This window comes from Herpailurus yagouaroundi, unplaced genomic scaffold, assembly GCF_014898765.1.
Source record: "Herpailurus yagouaroundi ecotype Mexico unplaced genomic scaffold, PumYag 165, whole genome shotgun sequence".
Taxonomy (NCBI): Eukaryota; Metazoa; Chordata; class Mammalia; order Carnivora; family Felidae; genus Herpailurus; species Herpailurus yagouaroundi.
The window spans coordinates 714,165-735,009 of record NW_024412406.1 but is presented as its reverse complement, the minus strand read 5'-3'; the positions used below and the strand labels follow the sequence as shown (position 1 = coordinate 735,009).

The 20,845-nt window shown below is 38.2% G+C and overlaps 1 protein-coding gene across 1 annotated transcript; it reads right to left on the bottom strand.

Moving 5' to 3' along the window:
• Window positions 1-720: 720 nt before the first annotated feature.
• On the bottom strand, window positions 721-19,003 carry PSKH2 (protein serine kinase H2). Its single transcript, XM_040487850.1, has 3 exons — window positions 18,819-19,003; window positions 13,790-14,456; window positions 721-1,026 (listed from the first exon to the last, which is right to left on the bottom strand). Exons 1-3 carry the CDS (start codon window positions 19,001-19,003, stop codon window positions 721-723), a joined length of 1,158 nt encoding a protein of 385 aa, XP_040343784.1.
• Between the last annotated feature and the right edge of the window lie 1,842 nt (window positions 19,004-20,845).

Sequence of the window (20,845 nt, the reverse complement as noted above, 5' to 3'; positions counted from 1 at the left end):
ATATGAACTTACCAGATGTTTGTAATTGTTTTGAGTTTTACCTAATGGTTATTAACACCATACAATAGTCTTAAATATAAATCAGTAATTTCAGTATAAATATACTTATTCCCCATTTCTAACTATGCCTGCTATGTCTCTGAGTCATCATTTCTTCACCTACATATCCCTTATTCCTATTATCTCACATTTTATTTAATCCATCGATGCTTGAGGGATTTTCTTCATCTATTTCTTTTTTTTTTAAGTTGTTATTTATTTAGTTTGAAAGACAGATAGAGAGCAAGGGAGAGTCAGAGTGAGAGGGACAGAGAGAATCCCAAGTAGGCTCCATGCTGTCAGCACAGAGGCCTCAAACTTACAAACTGTGAGATATGACTTGAGCCAAAATCAAGAGTCAGATGGTCAACTGATGAGCCACCTGGGCTTCCCTTCTTCATCTATTTCCAATTATATAAATACATTTAGTATTTATTATACTACTTACCTTTTACAGAAGTATATTTTGGGGAATAAATGTAGACAAAGAAAAAAGTTACAGACCAAAAAATGTTTAAAGCGAAGGTCAACATTATCCAACAATAACCATTTGCTCCCATTCCTGTGGAGCATTTTTAGGTGCTTTAATCATGATGAAATGGTCCCTATTAACCTAATGCATTTAATGAAGTTAATAGATCTGCCTTAAAGTTGTTTAAAGTCGTTTTGAAAGTTATCTGCTTACAAAAATGCAGACAGTGATGATTCTTCGACCTTTAAGTTTCTCATGCTCCACATCTGCTTTGATTTGTGATAAGACTGTGACTTAGAAGACTGTGCAGACTCAGGACTCTGAGAGTGGGGAGACGCCTTCCGCATGAGGTTCCTGGATATGACCCTCTGAAGATTCTTCATGGAACACCCTGCAGCCCTGGTGATCACCCAGGGGTGATCCAGGGCCTGCCCGGCTGACATGCGCTGACTAGCCTCCAAAATAAGTAGTTTGTCTATAAAGTCCTTCGCCAAGTGGGAAATATTTGGCCAAGGCTAGAAAGGAAAAAGAAATAAGATAGAATTAAATAAAATAAAAACACACAAACACACATAGAGAATAATCTTCTTAATGACATAAATCAATGCATATCAAATCCAAAAGACTTTTTCAAATAAGCAAATTAAATACTATATTGTTAAATATATAGTGAACCTGAAAATCCACTTTTGAGAAAGGCAAAATAAAAAAAAATCTATTTGGCAAAAGGAAAAAACAAACACAAATTCTGTTCCAAACTTTCTGTTCGGTGAACGAGAATTCCTTTCTAGAAATCTGTCCAGCGTGCTGCGATTAGCAATGTGAGTTTCCACATCACATTTATGTAAGCTGGACAAGGAAGACCAGCTGTTGTACATGAAGTACACCAGTATCAGATTAGTATTTACCACATTCTGGTCATCTCGTAGAGTCCCCATGACTCCAAGAATGAGCCAGAGTGGGAAGTGGGATGGATTGAGAAATCATCAACTTTTCTCTCCCTTTGAAAACTTATTCCAGACTTAGGATGCCTTCATCTCCACAGCCTCAAGAGAGAAGGAGAACAAAGAAGGCACTTCAGTGAAGACTCTGGCTTCACTGCATTTCCTCAACACACACAGGGCCCTCACTGTTCCAGTCAGCTGGCTCCAAGTGGGATCCAGCATGTAGCAGAGATATGGCAGGGCGCAGTATGTACAACCAGCTATTTGATGGTTCAGGGATTTATTCTGGCAAAATTACAGCTTTGGCACACACTTTAAATAGAATAGCAGCAATTCATAGTGACTTCTGTGAGGGTAAAGAGAGCTGTTGCTTTACATGTGTTTTCTGCATTACCTACCAATACATAGCATATATCTAGGAAAAAACTATAGTTTTGTATCCCTTGTCATCTACAAAGGAGAAACATTGAGAAAATTGCCAGTACATTTGCTGTATCTTTAGCAGCAATTTCTGATTGACATGTATTTTTAAAAAAATCGTATCTCCTGGGGCACGTCAGTGGCTCACTGACTCTTAATCGCCTGACTCTTGACCTTGGCTCAGGTCATCATCTCACGGTTTGTGAAATCCAGCCCCGCACTGGGCTCTGCACTTACAGTGGGGAGCCTGCTTAGGATTCTCTCTCTTCCTCTCTCTCTGCTCCTCCCCAGCTTGCGCATGCACATGCGCATGAGCTCGCTCTCTCTCTCTCTCTCTCTCTCTCAAAATAAATTTTAAAAAATTATCTCCCAAGAAAGATAAGTAAATCCTTACAACCTATTGTCTTTGTCCTTATGTAAGGAAAAATCAGAATCTAATCAGATATCACAGTCTCCAATCTCTTAACAATCTATTAACCTAGAATTTGAATCAAAAGAAACCAGTAGGGGAGCCTGGGTGGCTCAGTTGGTTAAGCGTCTGACTTCAGCTCAGGTCATGTCAGTGAGTTCGGCCCCCACGTCGGGCTCTGTGCTGACAGCTCAGAGCCTGAAACCTGCTTCAGATTCTGTATCTCCCTCTCTGCCCCTCTCCCACTTGCACTCTGTCTCTCTGTCTCTGAAAAATGAATAAACCTTAAAAAAAAATTATAAAAAAAAAAGAAACCAGTAAAAAGGAATTGCTCTTTTTTTTCCTCCAGTTTACTTAGGTAAATGAGATGCAAGAGATATTTATGCCCAAAATAAAATGCATGAAATAAATGAATACATTTGCCAAATACTCAAACACAGGAAAAATAAAATGTAAACACTGCATGTCTAGACAAAGTACGTCAGGGGCTGACACTCATCCTCTGCTTTGGCTAGACATCTATTTGGCTCTGGATCCAGACACATTTATCTAGGCTCAAGGTTAAATTAGATGTCTCCAATGGAACATTATAAGACAAGCAACTGAATCTTTCTGGAAAATGTAAAATACGGGTAGTGAGATTTATGAGGTCATTAAGATGACCTCAAATGAATATATACTTAAAATGCAGTTGCAGAAAATAAGGTAACATGGAAAAAAAGTTCTTCAGCCAAAGTGCATTATTCAAACACGGGCTATAAACTACAGGACTCCTGAGCCATAAAGAACAACTGGAGAGTACCTAGGAGTGAATTACATATTACACATTAGAAAATGACAGGTATAGAAAAAATGTCAGAACTATTTTATTCTTATCTTTTTAATATAAAATTTATTGTTGTCTCTGTTGTATAAAGTATAAAATAAATACACACATATATATATTCTATAAATGAATAAGAACTGAGTGTGCATGCTCACATTTCTTTAACGAATAGTGTTATCTGACCAAAAATGATTTAGAGGGGCACCTGACTGGCTCAGTCAGTAGAGCAAGCAACTCTTGACCTTCGAGCCCCACACTGGACATAGAGATGACTTTTTAAAAATAAAGATTTGGAGACCACACATTGAACCACATTCATATCCTGGATGAACTCTCAATGCCATTATTGGGTCCCTTCACCAGGCTGGACAGCCACTTTGCCATTTCCACTCTTTGCCTTGAAAATTCTTCTGTTCGGCTTTTCTCAGCAGTCTCAAGGAGACACTGTCATCAGTCAGCCTGTTAACCTATCTCAATATGGAAAAAGCCTGGGATTGAGGTAAGTGAGTCTGGACTAGACAGGCTGTCCGGCCCTCTATAGCTCTAAACAAAGGATCTCAGTCTTCTCATCAAAAAAAATGGGAATCATCATATCTCTTTCATAAGAGTGCCATTCGAACCAAATTAGATCAAATATGTGAAAAATGGTTTTCAAAATATAAAATGTCATATATATTTGTTGTTCTTGTTCTTGTTCTTGTTACTATTAAACCACAATGTAACTCCTTCCTCAGTTCTTTTGTGGACACATCCACTGACTACATTCAGAGAACTGGAAGATGAAAATTATCTAAAACTTCTCATACCGGTTCCACTTACTATTATCATGATGAATGTGTGTCCTCAAAACACTGCTCTATGTTAAGAGGTAACGAACCAAATACAAAGAAAGGTAGCAAGACATCCAGATGGTTAACAGACACATGAAAAGATGCTCAACATCACTCATCATCAGGGAAATGCAAATCAAAACTGTAATGAGATATCACTTCACACCTGTCAGAATGGCTAAAATGAACAACATAGGAAACAACAGATATTAGCAAGGATACAAAGAGGCACCCTCTTTCACTGTTGGTGAGAATGCAAACTGGTGCAGCCACTCTGGAAAAGAGCATGGAGGTTCCCCAAAATGTTTAAAGTAGAACTACCCTCTGATCCAGCAATTGCACTACTAGGTACTTACCCAAAAGATACAAAAATACGGATCCAAAGGGATACGTGCACCCTAATGTTTATAGCAGCATTATCAACAATAGCCAAATATGGAAACAGCCCAAATGTATATCGACTGATGAATGGATTAAGAAGTTGTGGTATATCTATACAATGGAATAAAGCTTAACCAAAAAAAAAAAAAAAATGAAATCTTCCCATTTGCAATGACATGGATGGAGCTAGCGTGTATTATGCTAAGTGAAATAAGTCAAAGAAAGCATATACCATATGATTTTACTCATATGTGGAATTTAAGAAATGAAACAGATGAACACAGGGGGGGAAAGAGAGAGGCAAACCATAAAACAGACTCTTAACTATAGAGAAACACTAAGGGTTGCTGGGGGTGGGAGGATGGGTTAAATAGGTGATGGGTATTAAGGAGGGCACTTGTTGGGATGAGCACTGGGTGTTATATGTAGGTGATGAATCACTACATTCTACTCCCGAAACCAATATTACCCTATGTGTTAACTAACTAGAATTTAAATAAAAACTTGAAACTACAAAAAAGAAAATGGTAGCACTTTGTTTTATCCCAAGGTCATTCAATTAATTTGTGAGCAATTCAGTCTTTTTTTTCCCCTTTGTTCTTTCTTCCTTTCCTTATCTGGTTCTTTGCCTATTTGTCCTCCTGAATAGAAATTGGCAGAACTGTGTAAATCAACACTAACAAAAAGAAGGTATAAAACCAAAATTTAATACTAACAATTGCACTACTTACTCATTTTGGAAGAATAAAGGGAATTTAGAGAGATGGTAGCTTATAATCTATTGATGTCTTGATTCTTTCACCTTTAAACAGAGAACTAAGGAATGATTTTAGTTTTGTGCTTTCCAATTTCTTTATGATTAATTACTCCTAATGTGGTTCCTTTGCAGAAATGCCCATAGAGAATCACTAGTAAAAGTCATCATTAAGAAGCTAGACCCTACAAACATACACACACACACACAAACACACACATAATATATGCAGTTCCTAAAATTCTAGATTCAACATCTTAAATTTTAAGGATTGTAACTGATGCTAAAATTTGATAAATATAGAGCTTACTGAAACAGGGTAATAACTATTCACAGATTTAATTACAGAGTTTTTAGAAAACTATAAATATATATTTTTAAGTATATAGATAAGTTGCCATTCAAATCTTTGAGCTAAGAGCACTTAACAGCAGCAGGTTTTAGAGGCACCTGGCTGGCTCAGTCAGAAGAACATGCAACTTTTCATCTCAGGGTTGTAAGTTCAAGTCCTACACTGGGTACAGAGATTACTAAAAAAAAAAAAAAAAAAAAAAAAACTTAAAAAAATTTTTTTAAGTAGTTTTTATTGGAAACATCTACTTATGACAATTCTCTGACTAGCATTTCTCTTCTTTTGAACTTTAGTGTATGGCCTTGGTAGGATTTCATTTAAGCTCTGCAATTAAATTTTACGTAAATGTGTCCGAAAGTAGCAATGAACTCTCCATGACCTTATTAGTTGTAGACCGGTAAAATCACTCTTCTTCAGCTCAGCAAGCAGGAGATTTTGTACATCATCCTTATGCTATAAATATTTAAAATTAAAACATTTTTCCTCTCAATCTACAAAGCAGACTTTAAATTGTGTTTTATCTTTGCCAAGACTAAAACTGCTCAGAGACAAAGCTAATTATGTCAGAATGCTTTAGCTATTAGGGCATTTGTAAATCCTGGAAAAAGTCAAAAGATATACCCAAGTTTATTACAGGAAGCATCTAATAAAAAATAAAAGTGGAGAAAGAGCCAATCAATCTTACACCAGGCTCATAAAGTGAATATTTTTGTGAGTTAAGGGGTTCTTGACATGAGACAAGCGATGCTTCTGGTTCTTCTTATAAGGAAAACACTGAAATTTAAAGAGGATTGAATAGAGCCTAGTTTGTTTGAGCACTTATCACATTTCAAAGCACTCAAGGACATAAGAGTGACAAAAAATTGAATTGGCCTTTGAACTCTGAGTCAATGGTTGACTTATTCTTCCACATATAATATATATTTAGAACTAGTTCCTATTGTAAACCTCATAAACCAGAACATAAACAATATAACTATAACATTAAAACCAAGTATTTCTAAGTTTCAGAAGCTTTATGTATATAGTTATTTTCTCCTCAACTCAATGAATTCCGCTGATGATATCAAGGTCAAGAAGTGCAACATAATCAAAGAAACAGATAACTACTTTCCATTCTAATCACTATCCCTTATACCAAAGGTAACAACTACACAGTCAAAAAGGTAATGCACATGGTTTTGATTCCAAGAAACACTCACTGTGATTGAGTTTCTTTTTTTAATGTTTATTTATTTTTGAGAGAGAGAGAGAGAGAGAGAGAGAGAGAAGGAGAGGGGGATAACAAGTGGGGAGAGGGACAGAGAGAGAGGGAGACACAAAATCTGAAGCAGTCTCCAAGCTCAGCTGTTAGCACAGAGCCTGACATGGGGCTTGAATCCACGAGCCCTGAGATCATGACCTGAGCCAAAGTCAGACGCCCAACCACCTGAGCCACCTAGGTATCCCTCACTGTGATTGAGTTTAAGGGAAGAATATATATACCTGTCCAATTTAAGTCAAAGAAGAGATGAAGAAAGGGATAAGTAGAAAATGAAGTACATTATGACAGGTTTTACAACTATTGAAAGTATTTTCCATAAAACTACTTTTAAAGTAAAAATGTCATCTAAAAAGTTGAACACATTTTTGTGAACATAAGTTTTTAAGAACTAAACCACAGGAATGGGAACCAAATTACAGGAATTATGACCTAACTGAACTGTGGTTCATTTCATCATTGAAATTCTAGTCATGATGGGAAGAGAATGAAAAGGAATTAAAGAGCCAAATCTTTTGCTCTCCTTTCACTTTTTCCTACTTAATAACCTGCATGGAAAAGAAATATAGCAAAGAAAAAATAAGAGAAATAAATGGAGATGAGGATACAGAAAGAAAATTGGGGTCATGGCTGGTGACCAAAATCCATCAGATATGTTACCTCTCAGGGAGTGCATCAGTAAACTTTTTCCCTACCAGTATGGCAATCATAGGTGAATCTAAGTATACGGGGACCATTTTTTATCACTATCCATGTGGGATTTTTTTTAACATGTTTTTAATACCAATGTTTATCTTTGTCAGATGGCTAACTAACATGGTTGTAAGACTCATTTTATTATCAACTTATTTCACACCAAAAAAACCTGCTGTGATATAGTTATAATATAATTACACAATAATATATGATTCCCAACTCATTGGCAAGAATGTGTAATTTACCATTAGCATTAAAATGTTAACACCACACTTTTCTCACTCTTCCATTTAAAAAATGAAATGGTGTACTTGGTAAGTACAGTGTGCACTGTAAGATATATATGTAACTAGTAGCTTATTTAAGCAAAATTCAAACTTGTAGTCCCTCTGTTTCCCATATTAATAGTAATAGTAACAGAAATAGCTAACACAAATATAGCACTATGTACTAATATGTTAAACTACTCCAAGCACTTGATATCTTTTAGCTCATCTGATCTTCACAACCACCTTCTTAGGTAAACACTATCATTATTACTGTTTTTACAAATTAAGAAACTGAGATACAGAGAAATGAAGAAATATGCCCTAAGTTACATGCTTAGTAAATGGCAGCGCTGGGAGTAGAACCAGGCAGGATTGTTCTGGATTGTGTTCTTAACCACTACACTACACTGCTTTACAAAATACCCACATAAATATACATTCATCTGCACACAAATGCTCTCAAATTCTTATTTTTTACTATACAACATATTCCTTTTTATGTACTTTTGTATATGTTGTTCTGTCTACTTGGAACATACCAATCTCCCTTTCAGAAACTCCTACCCTTCCTCTAAGACACAGCACACATGTCCTCTCCTTTGTGAAATCTGACCCAAATATCCTAAGTAGTAAGAGGCTGTCTTCCCTTCTTCCATGGACTCTGAGCCTTTGCTCCTACATGTATCAGAGCACTTAAATTTGAAGAGATATAAAAGAATACTTGGTCTCTCAGACAAGATCACCTGATTTCAAAGAGCAGGGTCACTGAGTATTTTCATATGGGTATTCCCGGAGCTGAGCATGATTCCCTGGCCCGAGGAAGGCCTGACAAGGAGGGTGGAGACCACACAAGGATGCTTTCCAACTATCTCTGGGAGAAATGGTGGGTGAGTCTTTTACTTACTATCTCCAGCATGAGCCCTGCCACCAAGCTGAAAGCCATCATGATGGTACTGGTAATAAAGTAGGTAAGTGAAGGCCTCCCTCACACAATAGATAAGAAGTTTTTTTGTTTTTTGGTTTTTTTTCTTTTTGACCTGTGCTGTGTTTTTCCAACCTGGTTGCTCTTTGAGCATTGCAGGAAGTGACTGGAAAGGAGAACTACCCCTACTCTGCAAAGCCCAGTGAGTAGAGTAAATGTACCCTTCCAAACAACACTAATGTTCCAAAATGAATCTAATGAATTCAGCAACTGAAGGTATTAGTTATCTAAAGTCCACCTTGCTATAAATTAAAATTTGTATTTTATGTTCAATGCAGTTACAGTTGAGATGCATTTACTCATGTTATTATAAATCAGAATCTCTTTATAATTTTTAAAAACGATTATTTTTTGTTAAATGTTTCTCTATACTTAACTCTTCATATTTTATTGGGTATAAAGTGGAAAATATGGTAGAATCCCAGTCTTCAAAGAGCCAACAATGTCTTGGAAAGATGACATATAGATTAAATGTCAAAACAAAAGACATTTCTCATAATCCTAAACACTACTCAGAGAAGGGAAAGAATAACACAGGTGGAATGGTCATCAAAGTTTCATGAAAAGGAATATATTTCACACCAAAATCAAGAAGAGTTAAACATTAATATCAGAGCTAGTTTTTTGCTTATACATGGGTGGAGTCAGAGTATATATCTGCCAAATATCTAGCAAAATATTTGCTATATATATACATATTTTTTAAGTTTTATTTTATTTATTTTGAGAGGGGGAAGACAGAGGGAGAGAGAGAATCCTAAGCACTATCAGTGCAGAGACTGATGCAAGGCTTGAACCCAAGAACCATGACATCATGACCTGAGCCAAAATCAAGAGTTGGACACTTAACTAACTGAGCCATGTAGGCAACCTTGCTATATATATATTAAACACATCACTCCTCTTCATTATAAGAGATACAGCACTTAAATCTTTGGAAGTTTTGTCCTATTTATTGCACTTCTCCACCGGACTTCTAGAGAAAAGAAATGATTCACACTATGTGTCATACATGGAATTTTAGTTATAGACAAAGGGACTTTAAAAAACAACACACATTTATTATCTTACAGTTCTGAAGGTTAACATGGGTTTTACAAGCTAAAATGGTCAGCAAAGCTGTGTTCCTTCTAGAGGTTTCAGGAGAGAATTCTTTCCTTGCCTTTTTCGGTTTCCAGAGACTGTCCATATTCCTTGGTTCATGACCCCTTCCTCAATTTCCAAAGCACATCACTCCAATCTATGTTCCTTTCATCAAATCTCGTCCATCTTTGACCATCCTGCCTTCCTACTGTAAGGACCCTGGTGATCACATTGGGTTCACGGAGATAATCCAGGATAATATCCCCATCTCAAGGTCTTTAATTTAGTCACATCTGCAAATTCTCTTTTGCCATGTAAGATAATACACCTACAGATTCTGGATATTAGAATAGGGACACCTTTGGAGGGCTAGAATTCTGTCTACCATACCTATTCTTCCAGAATCAATGGTCACCCTGGAATTTAAATAAAATTGGTGCATTTAGAAATTACTAGGCTTGTTGTAAGTGGTAGGTATACAATGATATGATGACAGAGAATTTGTGATGATATACCTTTCTACGTCTATCAACATGTATTTCCTAGATGCCATGGACTGAATGTTTGCGTTTCTCCAAAATTCATGTGTTGAAGCCCTAGCCTCTTGTATCACTGTATTTAGAGACGAGGTCTCCAAGGAAGTAATTAAATGAGGTCATAAGGGTGGGGCCCTGATCTGATAGGATTAGTGGCCTTTTAAGAAGAGACACCGCAGAGTTGCCCCCCCCCCCTCTCCCTATCCCCATCTCTCTCTCTCCACACACACAAAGAAGAGGTCATGTGAGTACACCATGAGATGGCAGCTGCCTACAAGCCAAGAGAAGAGGCTTCATAATGAAACCTACCTTGTTTGAATCTTGGTCTTGAACTTCTCAGCTCCTAGAGCTGTGAGAAATAAGTTTCTATTGTTTAAGCCATCCAGTCTGTGGTATTTTGTTATAGCAGATTGAAATGACTAAGACACTTGGTAATATTGTAAGAAAATGTTAATATGATGGACACGGGTGCCTAACAAACACGGAAAAGAAAACCAAGGGAATATAAATCCACTAACATTTTGCAAGCAGCCACAATCTTACTCTGTGTTGTATGTTATCTGGGGCTACCAACAGGTATTTCCTCAAGAAATAGAGCGTGCACCATGGAGATAATGTCAGTGCTCCAAACGGAGCTTGAGCCCCTCTTTTCTGTATGTACCCACACCCCCTTCATTTGGAGTGCTTTGCTTCTTTTGTTTTTAATGTTTACTTATTTTTGAGAAAAAGAAAGAGTGTGAGTGGGGGAAGGGTAGAGAGAGAGGGAGTCACAGAATCTGAAGCAGGCTCCAGGCTCTGAGCTGTCAGCACAGAGCCCAACGAGGGGCCTGAACTCACAAACGGTGAGATCATGACCTGAGCCGAAGTCGGATGCTTAACTGACTGAGCCACCCAAGTACACCTGAAGTGCTTTACTTCTAAAACCCAATACCTTGCTTTTTTCAGTGACCACCCTGGGGCACTTGGAGCTACTTGCCTTTGATCCCCAGAGAATATAAAAATTTACCACCAGCTCCCCACCACCATCACCCCCATTGACTAGCAGAGAGGGGTAGATGTGAAAGCCCAGCTCTCCTACCTCAGGTTGAAAGAATGCTGAAGAATTCTTCCCTGCAAAATGAGGCTGACCTTTATGGCCTTGGCCTCTTCACCTTCCTCGTCCTGATTTCCAGACTCCCTTACCTATCTCCTGGGAGTCTACCCTTAATCAGTCACTTGAACCTGAATCTTCTTCTCGGGTTTCTTGGCCTTTAGGGGAACCCAACCCTAGAAACCCTCTGAATTAAACCTGATAAAAGGACTTCTTAAAGAATATTTGCTTATTATTCTCACACATTAAAAAAGCAACGGTGATATCTAGTCCGAACATGGCCTAATAAACCACACTCCCAATAGTCATACTGTGTGCAGTCTCCCTCCACATTGAATCTGGGTTAGCCTAAGGCCCACAGAACTCACAATAGGATGAGGCAGAAGTAATGTGGTGCCATTTCCAAGCTCAGCCTTCAAGAGGACTGGCAATTTCCACTGTCTCCCTCTTGAATACTCCTTTTTGGAAAGCCTAAACTAACCTGTAAAAAGTCTGACTATTCTGCTGGAGAGACTCCATGGAGAAGCCCCCAAGAAGAGAAGGCCCTATGAAGCATAGAGAGTGGAGAGGGGAATAAGGGTTCCGGTGACCTAGATGACCCCAAATTTCCAGCCATCCCCATCAAGATGTCAGACATTAGAAGAACCATCATAGATATAACGTCGCAGTCAGGCCACCATGATGGCAACTCCACCCAACAGTACATAGAACAGAAGAGTCATGGAGCCATAGCCAAAACAGAAAGACATATCCTTTATAAACAAAAGAACAACAGAAACACAAAGATATTCAAATTATAAAGAAAAAAACCAAAATGATCCATAATCCCCAAACCAGGAAATGAGCTCTGTTAACATTTTACTGTATTTCTTTTAAGCCTTTTTCCTATGCATACATTTTCCCACATGATTGTGATTATACTCTATACATAGTTTGTATTTTGCATTTTTATTTTCACTTGGTAGTATACTGTGCACATTTTTCCAATATCTGTACAATTTTTAAGCATACATAATTTAGAAACTATCATACTCTATCATATGGATGTCTCATAATATGCAAACATTCTTTTAGGGTTTTTTTTCCAATTATCCACTTTTGTAACTATAGCTCCGATGACCATCTTTATACTGAAACCTTTGCTGCATCCGGGATTATTTCCTTAGATTGTTAGAAGTGGAATTACCAGATCAAAATATACAAACTTTTAAAAGTTCCAGATGCATATTTTCAATCTACTTTCCAAGAAATCTGTAAAATTTTCCCTCCACCAGCAGCGAATGAGATGGTTGATCTCTTAATAATCTTAGCAATGAATCAAGTTGAAGGTTTTTTTTTTTTTAATCTTTATTGATTTAAAACAATTTTTTTAAAGACTTTGTTTTCATTTGCATTTTTGGGATATTAGTGAGGGTGAACATTTTTCAAACTTTTAATAATTAATGGTACTGAACTGTGTGTGAATTCCCCCCATCCTTTCCTACCTTTCTATGTAAGTCTCAGTTCTCAATTACCAATTTCGATGAGTTTTTTACAATGCATATGTCTACAGTAAGATATTAAAGCTCTGTCAAAGTACAGAAAATATTATATTTAAATTTCTTCTTTAGCTTTTGATTTTGTGTAAGATGTTATACATACAGATACTATACCTTAAGTAGATATAATCAAACTACCAATATTTTTCTTTATGAGACAAAGAACCCTTTCATACTTAAAAAGATAATGTATTTGGTCACTTGCTGAACATGAAATGAATTTCCCTTTTTGTCAGGCATCCTACACACAAGCATTGACAACTTTCCTTCTCTACTCAAAACAATAAGAAGTGAACACTTTCACGAACACTGGGAGCTCCAAGTTTAAACAATGGATAAATATTTTACATAAGCTGTAAGGCTAAACGTTTCACTGAGGAAACATTATATTACAAAAAAGGCTTGGATTATCTAGATTCAAGGCAGAGAATCTCTCACCAAACACCCAAGCATCACGCTGAGCTTCTGGTACACATTAGTCTACTCAGCTGATGGAAGAAAACCTACACACAAACTAACTTGTCTACTTAAGTATTAATGTCATGTACTGACCACAGACAACTCAGTAATCGAGGCCCTTGCCACTTTCAGATCAATGGCTCTCATCCAGAGGTGGTTTTGCCCCAAAGGGGACATTTAACAATGTCTGGAGACAATTTTTGTTGTCACAATTTGGGGAAAGTGTTGAATCTAGTGTATTTACTAGATATTAATATCTACCAGTAGTGTATAGAGGGTGGAGTGAAGGCCAAGGATGCTTCTAAATACTCTGCAATGCACAAGAAAGCCCCACTCACATCCCCTATGCTACCCCCCTGTAAAGAATCATCCAGCTCTAAATGTTAATAGTGCTGAGGTTGAGAAATTGCACTAAGCTGAATTAATAAGAATTAAAATTATTTCTTACCTCTCCTGTATAATTATATTTGCCTTTCAGAATCTTCCTGTAAAGTCTTGTATGGTTTTCATCATCGAAAGGCAGGACTCCACTAAGTAAAACATAGGTGATTACACCAAGAGCCCACATGTCCACGGCACTAGTATAAGGTTTCCTTAGCAAAATCTCGGGGGCTATGTACTCTGGGGTCCCACAGAGTGTCCTCATTGTCCAGTCTCCACTTTTGTTCCCAGAGTGTGCCAAACCAAAATCTGTGATTAAAATTTTCGACTCGGCACCTGGATGATAATATAAGAGATTTTCAGGCTTTAGGTCCCTGTGGGTTATTCGCAATGCATGCAGATACCGGATGCCATCTGCAACCATCTGGAGAATTCTGACAGCGTCCTGCTCTGTAAAGGATCCCTGAGTAATGAGTCGGTCAAAGAGCTCTCCTCCCGTAGCCAACTCCATCACCATGTAAACTCGATCCTGAGCCTCAAAGATCTCCACGAGCTGAACAATATAACGGTGGCTAACCCGCCTCAGGATGGTGAGCTCTGATTCACATGCTTCTCGGCCTTCTCTCACTCTGGTTTCCATCACTTTTATTGCAAAAGGTTTCTTGGTGGTCTTCTGCTCCACCCTGAGAACCTTGCTGAAATTGCCTGTCCCAATAAGAGCCTTGATGTCATATCTATTGGGAAGAAAAGCCAAATCTGTTATCCTCTGAATTGATGATTCTTAAAATTATTTAAGTTGGTGCTCTGTATCATCTTTTTATCTATCTTTATATCCCCTCATCCAATTCCCTTGCTCTTTACAGCTTAATTGTATTTGTTACTTTTGAAGTCCTCTCCAGATTCTTCTTTGGAATGTAGGTAAGTGATATGAAAATAATTAGTTGGTGGAAAGAGAACTATTAAAACAACAGTCTTTATAACAACAGTTACCATTTATTATACACTTATTGTGTGCAAGAAAATTTATTTAAAAAAATCTTCTCACAATACTCTTATTGACTAATATGATACTATCCCCCTTTTATAGGTAAGAAAATTAAGAATAAAAAAAGTTAAGTAATTTCCCAAGGCCACACAGATTGTAGTTGAAATGGATGGGAATTAAATCTAACCCCTTCAAATGTATTTCACCAAAATTTCATTGAAGAACTTTAGGATCGCCTTCTACCATTTTCTTTCTTCCCCACAACCCTTGTTTTTATTATTCTGCAACAGCAACCACCAAACCAAGTGGAGGAAATTAAAAAAAGAAGCTTAGTCCTGTTTATAACTTCTCATAAGAAGGAGGAAATCATATCACAAGACAGGGTCTTCTTCAGGTTACTTGACTGTGAGCTCTCAGTCCGAGCGAGGCACATGCCCTATCTCATCCACAGTAGCGCTTTAATAGATAACCACTGATTAGGTAAATATGTCCGGTGGGGGTGGTGTTAGAACCACAGTTTCCTCCCACCTGACCCTCAGCTCTTGCAATTTCTGCACTGGAAACAGAATTTTAACGTGGGATATATGTTAATGTGTAAAGTAATTATCTCTCAGAAAGGCCAGGAAGTCAGCTAGGATTTCAAAGGTTGGTGACCTTGAACTTGAATTATCTGTGTAAATGTCTATGTCCATCTAAGAGTTCTATCAAATTTATAACTCTCATTTAAGAAATGTTGATGGGGTACCTGAGTGGCTCAGTTGGTTAAGTGTCTGACTTCAGCTCAGGTCATGATCTCATGGTCTGTGAGTTTGAGCCTTGCATTGGGCTCTGTGCTGACAGCGCAGAGCCTGGAGCCTGCTTTGGAGTCTGTGTCTCCCTCTCTCTCTACTCCTCCCCTGCCTGTGCTCTGTCTCTCAAAAATAAAACATTAAAAAAATTTTTTTTAAAAAGAAAGAAATGTTGAGAAAGTGCTAAACTTAGAATTATGATTTTACATCTGGAAAGAATATCAGAGAATGATTTAATCCAACCCCTCATTTTACAAATGAGAAAATTGAAGATCAGGCTAGCCAACTGGTTGTTTAAGTTCTAGAGTGAGGATGAGAACCCAGGTCGTCTTACTTGAATCGTAATTTGGTGCTCTTCCACTTTATTAGAACTTCTCCCAGGAAAGGGTGCCAGCAAATGGAAATGTGCCCTGGGAGTATGCAGGGAAAAGGTAATTCTTTAAGTTGCATACTCAATACCAGAGATTCAAATGCAAATCTCAATCTGTGCTTTAAATAGCCTTATTTCTTTTTGCTGAGTTTATTCTTCCAGTAATTTTCCCCCCACCTATGTTCCTTATATTCCTGTGCTTACTGAATAAAAATGGCATTTGGCTGTACCAGCTTACTGAAAACAGCTTTGTTCTATGCAGTGCATTTAATTTTCTGGCCAATTACTTTATCAAAACAGATAGCAATTTACTCATCTTAAACGGATTCTGTCACCTCTTCTCTTTCCAACTTTGCTTTTATATTCACATGCACTTTCAGGTTGATTTTGAAGATAATCACAGGCATTTCAAATTCTATTGCTTTGCAAACCAACCAAGTTTTTCATTTACCTCTAATGTGGATGAAAGCACTTTGCAGATACTAATTTATCACTATGCCCTCAAAACTGCAGGCGAATTCATTTGCTCATGGAATTAATCATCAGCTATCAGACCAATTACCATCTCTGAGGAACTACACTCTTTTGCTTAAATAAAAGGAGCTTTATTCAATACTGTTAAGGGGCCTTCATCCCAAATATTTGAAAAACTGCTAGTAATTTGGCACTGAGGGAAACATAGGCTTTAAGCCAAAATATAGAGTAGTGGAAATAAATGATTGCAGATTGAATAACCAATGTCCCATAACAAATTCCAGTAACTGCAGCCTTGCTTGTGAGCCCTTGATGGCATGGATGGTGACGATTTTTATGACTTGAGTGGCTAGATCTTATGCAGTGCCTGGCACAGAGGGAACAGCAATAAATGTTGAATGAAAGAATCGTTCACTGAATACCTATTATTTCCAAAGTATTACATATACTTTGAAAACATTAACAATCAAATCAAGCATCGGAGAAGGCATTTATGAGCCCATTCCATCCCTTCCACTCCTCCACTCTTACCCATCACCCAACAAAACAGCCTCAAAGTTAATTTTGTAGGTGGTGCAATTGTACATTAGCCTAGAAATTATAGAAATTGAAATTATTCCTGTAACTTCAGCTGCTACAAACTGGGGATCTTTTGAACATGTATTTAAAAAATGACACATGGAAACAATAGTAATACCACAACCTATTTGATAGAAGTAATTGTAATGAACTCCCAAGAAGAAAGTGAATATCCTCAGATTTAAATTCTATCAGCTATATTCTGCAAGAGTTCTAAGTGGAATGACAAAGGAGAAGAAAGACAACTGTATTCTAGACTCAGTTCTGCCTCTAACTTCTACAAGTCAGTTAATCTTCTGGGGCTCAACTCTCCATCAGGTAAAGAAGAGCCTTGAGTTAGTCGCTAGAGCCCTTACAGCTACAGCCCTTAGAATGTCGTGACCCTCCACCTCTATGACCCTTTCACACCTACAGGACTGGGGACTTACCCTGCCGATGGAGGTTATGAGAGCGGAAAGGCCGCAATTCTCTGGCTACAGATGACCAGAGATACCATCTAGCCAATTTAGTCATGATAAGATCCCATGTCCATTCTGATTCAAGTTCAGTTGGATCAGCCAACTTTGTCTCTAAGCTTTGCAGCTACTGGACTCATCCACAAGGTACCTTTGTATTTGAAGTTGCCAAGTAGGCCAGGAAATGGCTCAGCATAGACTCTGTTCACAGCACTGTGATGAAGTAAGCACACAATTCTAGGGCCAGAAGTGTCCCTGAGAAGCCAATGGAGCCAGCCACCACTGTGTCCCACCAAGCCCTGCAGAGTGGAAGAGGATTTCACGATTTTCTTTCTCTACATGTCCAACATGGTACTCACTGAGGAAGTTATTTTTCAGGCCAACCAACCCGCGATCCTTGCTCATTTCTTGCAGAGTCAGCTAGGTCCTATGTGTGCCATATGAAGACAAGAGTAAGTACTGCACCAATACCTAAATAAAGATTTGTGCCCTGCACTGTGCAGCATAATTTCCATATATTATTTTAATTATCCTCACAACACTCCTATGGAGTAGATACTATTATTATTCCCACTTTACAGAGGCAAAAACTGAGGGAGGAGAAAGGTTAAGGAACATTCTCAATTAGACATGCAAGAAGAGACAGGAGTGGATGTCGAATCTGGCTGATTCAAAGACTTGTTTCTATCCTGTGAATTATAGGGTAGAATGTGGTAAAGATCCTTTTTCAGAATGCGGTAAAGATCCTTCGCAAACCAGGCCTGTCTGGACCCTGCCTCAGCATATCTGTGGCAAGGCTCTCATCCATCAGCCCTATAGGGGTTGAGAGGCCTTCCGCTTTCCCCGGCTCAGAGGCCCGGGACCCCTCCCTTTCCTCACTGCTGTTCCTCCTCCACTTTCAGTCTGGAATCTTCCACATCCTCTGCCCTCTCTGCTTAGAGGTGTCTAAAGAGAATTTGTCCCTGACTCTTATTAAAACCACTGAAGAAGACTTTATTCCAGACTATTACAAATGAAGTCAAAACTATTGCAGTAGGAGAGAGAGACTGACTTTAACTCTGTTTAAACAAAAGGCAAGAGAGTTTCAGCACTGAGAGAGCTAGTAGAGAGATAGTAGGGCACATTAGCTTGGTGGGGAAGGTGGTCAACATGAGTAGGCCATCCGTGCTAATTGGGGCTCAGGCAAATTAGGCTCCCCCCTTCCCACAAAGACTGGGAGAAAGTGGCCCCATGATTACATTTCAAAGGGAATGACATTCCTTGAGAAAGACATTCCTGGTTGTGGAAGACTTACATCTCAAAGGGGCAGAGAAAGAATTTAGTGACATCAGGGGCCTAGCAGCAGAAAGCAGCTGGTCTAAAGCCATCTTGATCCGTCTTTAATCTACCTTCCTCCACCCAGCCCCAGGCCAGCCCCTTTGCCAGTGCTTAACCTGCCGCTTTACCTGGCAAGGACACGCGGATCGAACCTGGCGCGGAATCGGGCCACCTGCATCCTGCGAGCCGCCTCGGCCGCCGCCTCGGGCCCCGGTCCTACGCCTCTGGAGTTAGCGCAGCCTTGACCCTCCTGCTTGACCCGGGGCAGCAGGGGCGGCCCCGGGACCACCTTCGTGCTGACGCCGCAACCCATGCCCACCGCACTCCCGAGAGGGGCCTGGAGCACAAGGCGCCACCGCGCGTTTATCCGCAGACCAGCAGAGCAGAGGCGGGACAGAGCGACCCGCCCCCAGAGCCGACCTGGGAAGAAACCCCACTGTGGGTCTTTGTTGGGAAAATTACTTTCAGAAGGTCCCGCTGCCATTAGGTCGCCTTCATCGTCACTGACCACCTATCTGTGCGTGGAGTTTGACGTGGTAAAAGCAAAGTGGACGGACGAAAAGGCAGGAGCCTTAATTCTCTGGGCCTCAGTTTTCTCATCTGTAAAGTGAAGATGTGAACATAAAAAATTATATAAATCTATGAAACATATAGTCTTTGTAAAGGACTTTGTCTCCAAGACTGAGCTCATATCCAGATGACATGAACATTAAATATATATACTTTTGTATGTACTTTAAACTGTAAGAGCTTATAATATTTAAAGTATATAATAGTACTGTACTGCATTAAATAAACACACTAGTCTGTTTCTGGTACGCCGCTAACTCTCCTACCGCTGGAAAAGCCTCCCCTCTGGATGATCCATCCGAAATAGAAAGACTGGGAGCAAAACCAGATATCTAGAATCCAGTCCAACTCACTGTGCAACTACAAGAATAAACTATATAAAAATAAGAAGATTATATAATCCCTCTATATACTATGTAGAGATTGTGTAATCTTAATATATTAATTATATAATGTAACTATTATATTATTAATTATAATTATTATACAACATATAATCTTATATATGAATGCTATATATAATATATACATTATATATAGCATTATATATAATATATATAGCATTATATATAGCATTATATATAATATATAGCATTATATATAATATATATGCTATATTCACATATATATATGAATACTATATATAATCTTATATATGAATGCTATATATAATATATACTTTATATATAGCATTATATATATAATATATATAGCATTATATATAGCATTATATATAGCATTATATATATAACATGTATTATATATATATGAATGCTATATATAATCATATATGAATGCTCTTTGCATTCATAATTATCCATATATGTATGAATATGGATATTTTATATATTTGACAAATATTTCTTTTGATAAATGATATTTTATGTATGGATTTGATATCAGTATATTGATTATATATAATTCACATTGCTAAATGTGGTAAGTGGTAGGTAAGTGGTGTGTGGGAAGTGAAATTCAGTCAAGACCAAGGAGTCAATATCAGGCACCTGTAGCAAGTTGTAGAACCAGAACTGGAGGCCTCGTCTCCAAACTTCCAGTCAGGTGCTCTTTCATTTGTGCCGTTGCCTTTATAATTTCATTTAATTTTTAGTTTGGCTTAACAGAATATCTGTGATGAGTCAATTAGTCATGGATTTGCCCAGAAGAACTGTATTTTGAAGGAAATTTTGAAATATGACTTGAGGGTAGTTGAGAGAAAAATGAACCTATCCTATGGAGAGAGCTTAGCTACCAAATAATGAACTTTTCTTGATAAAGAACCCTCAGAATTCTCCAAATCCTAGGAAACAAAGAGATGCAGCAGTGAAGGCATCAGGCAGTCAGTTATGAGGAATTCCTTCTGTGTGTCTGGGTGCTCCGGGCTGCACTAACTGCAGAAAGTTCTGGTGTCCCAGCCATGGCTGGCTGCACAACAGGAAGAGCTTTGTCAAGAGCCTTTCCCTAAACCTGAACCACATTCCTTGAAAATTGGCTAATACAGTCACTGATTTGAAAGCCTTGAAAAATGAAACAGTAATGGAAACTACTGATTAGTTCCTTTTTGGAAAGCACCAACTATTAACTG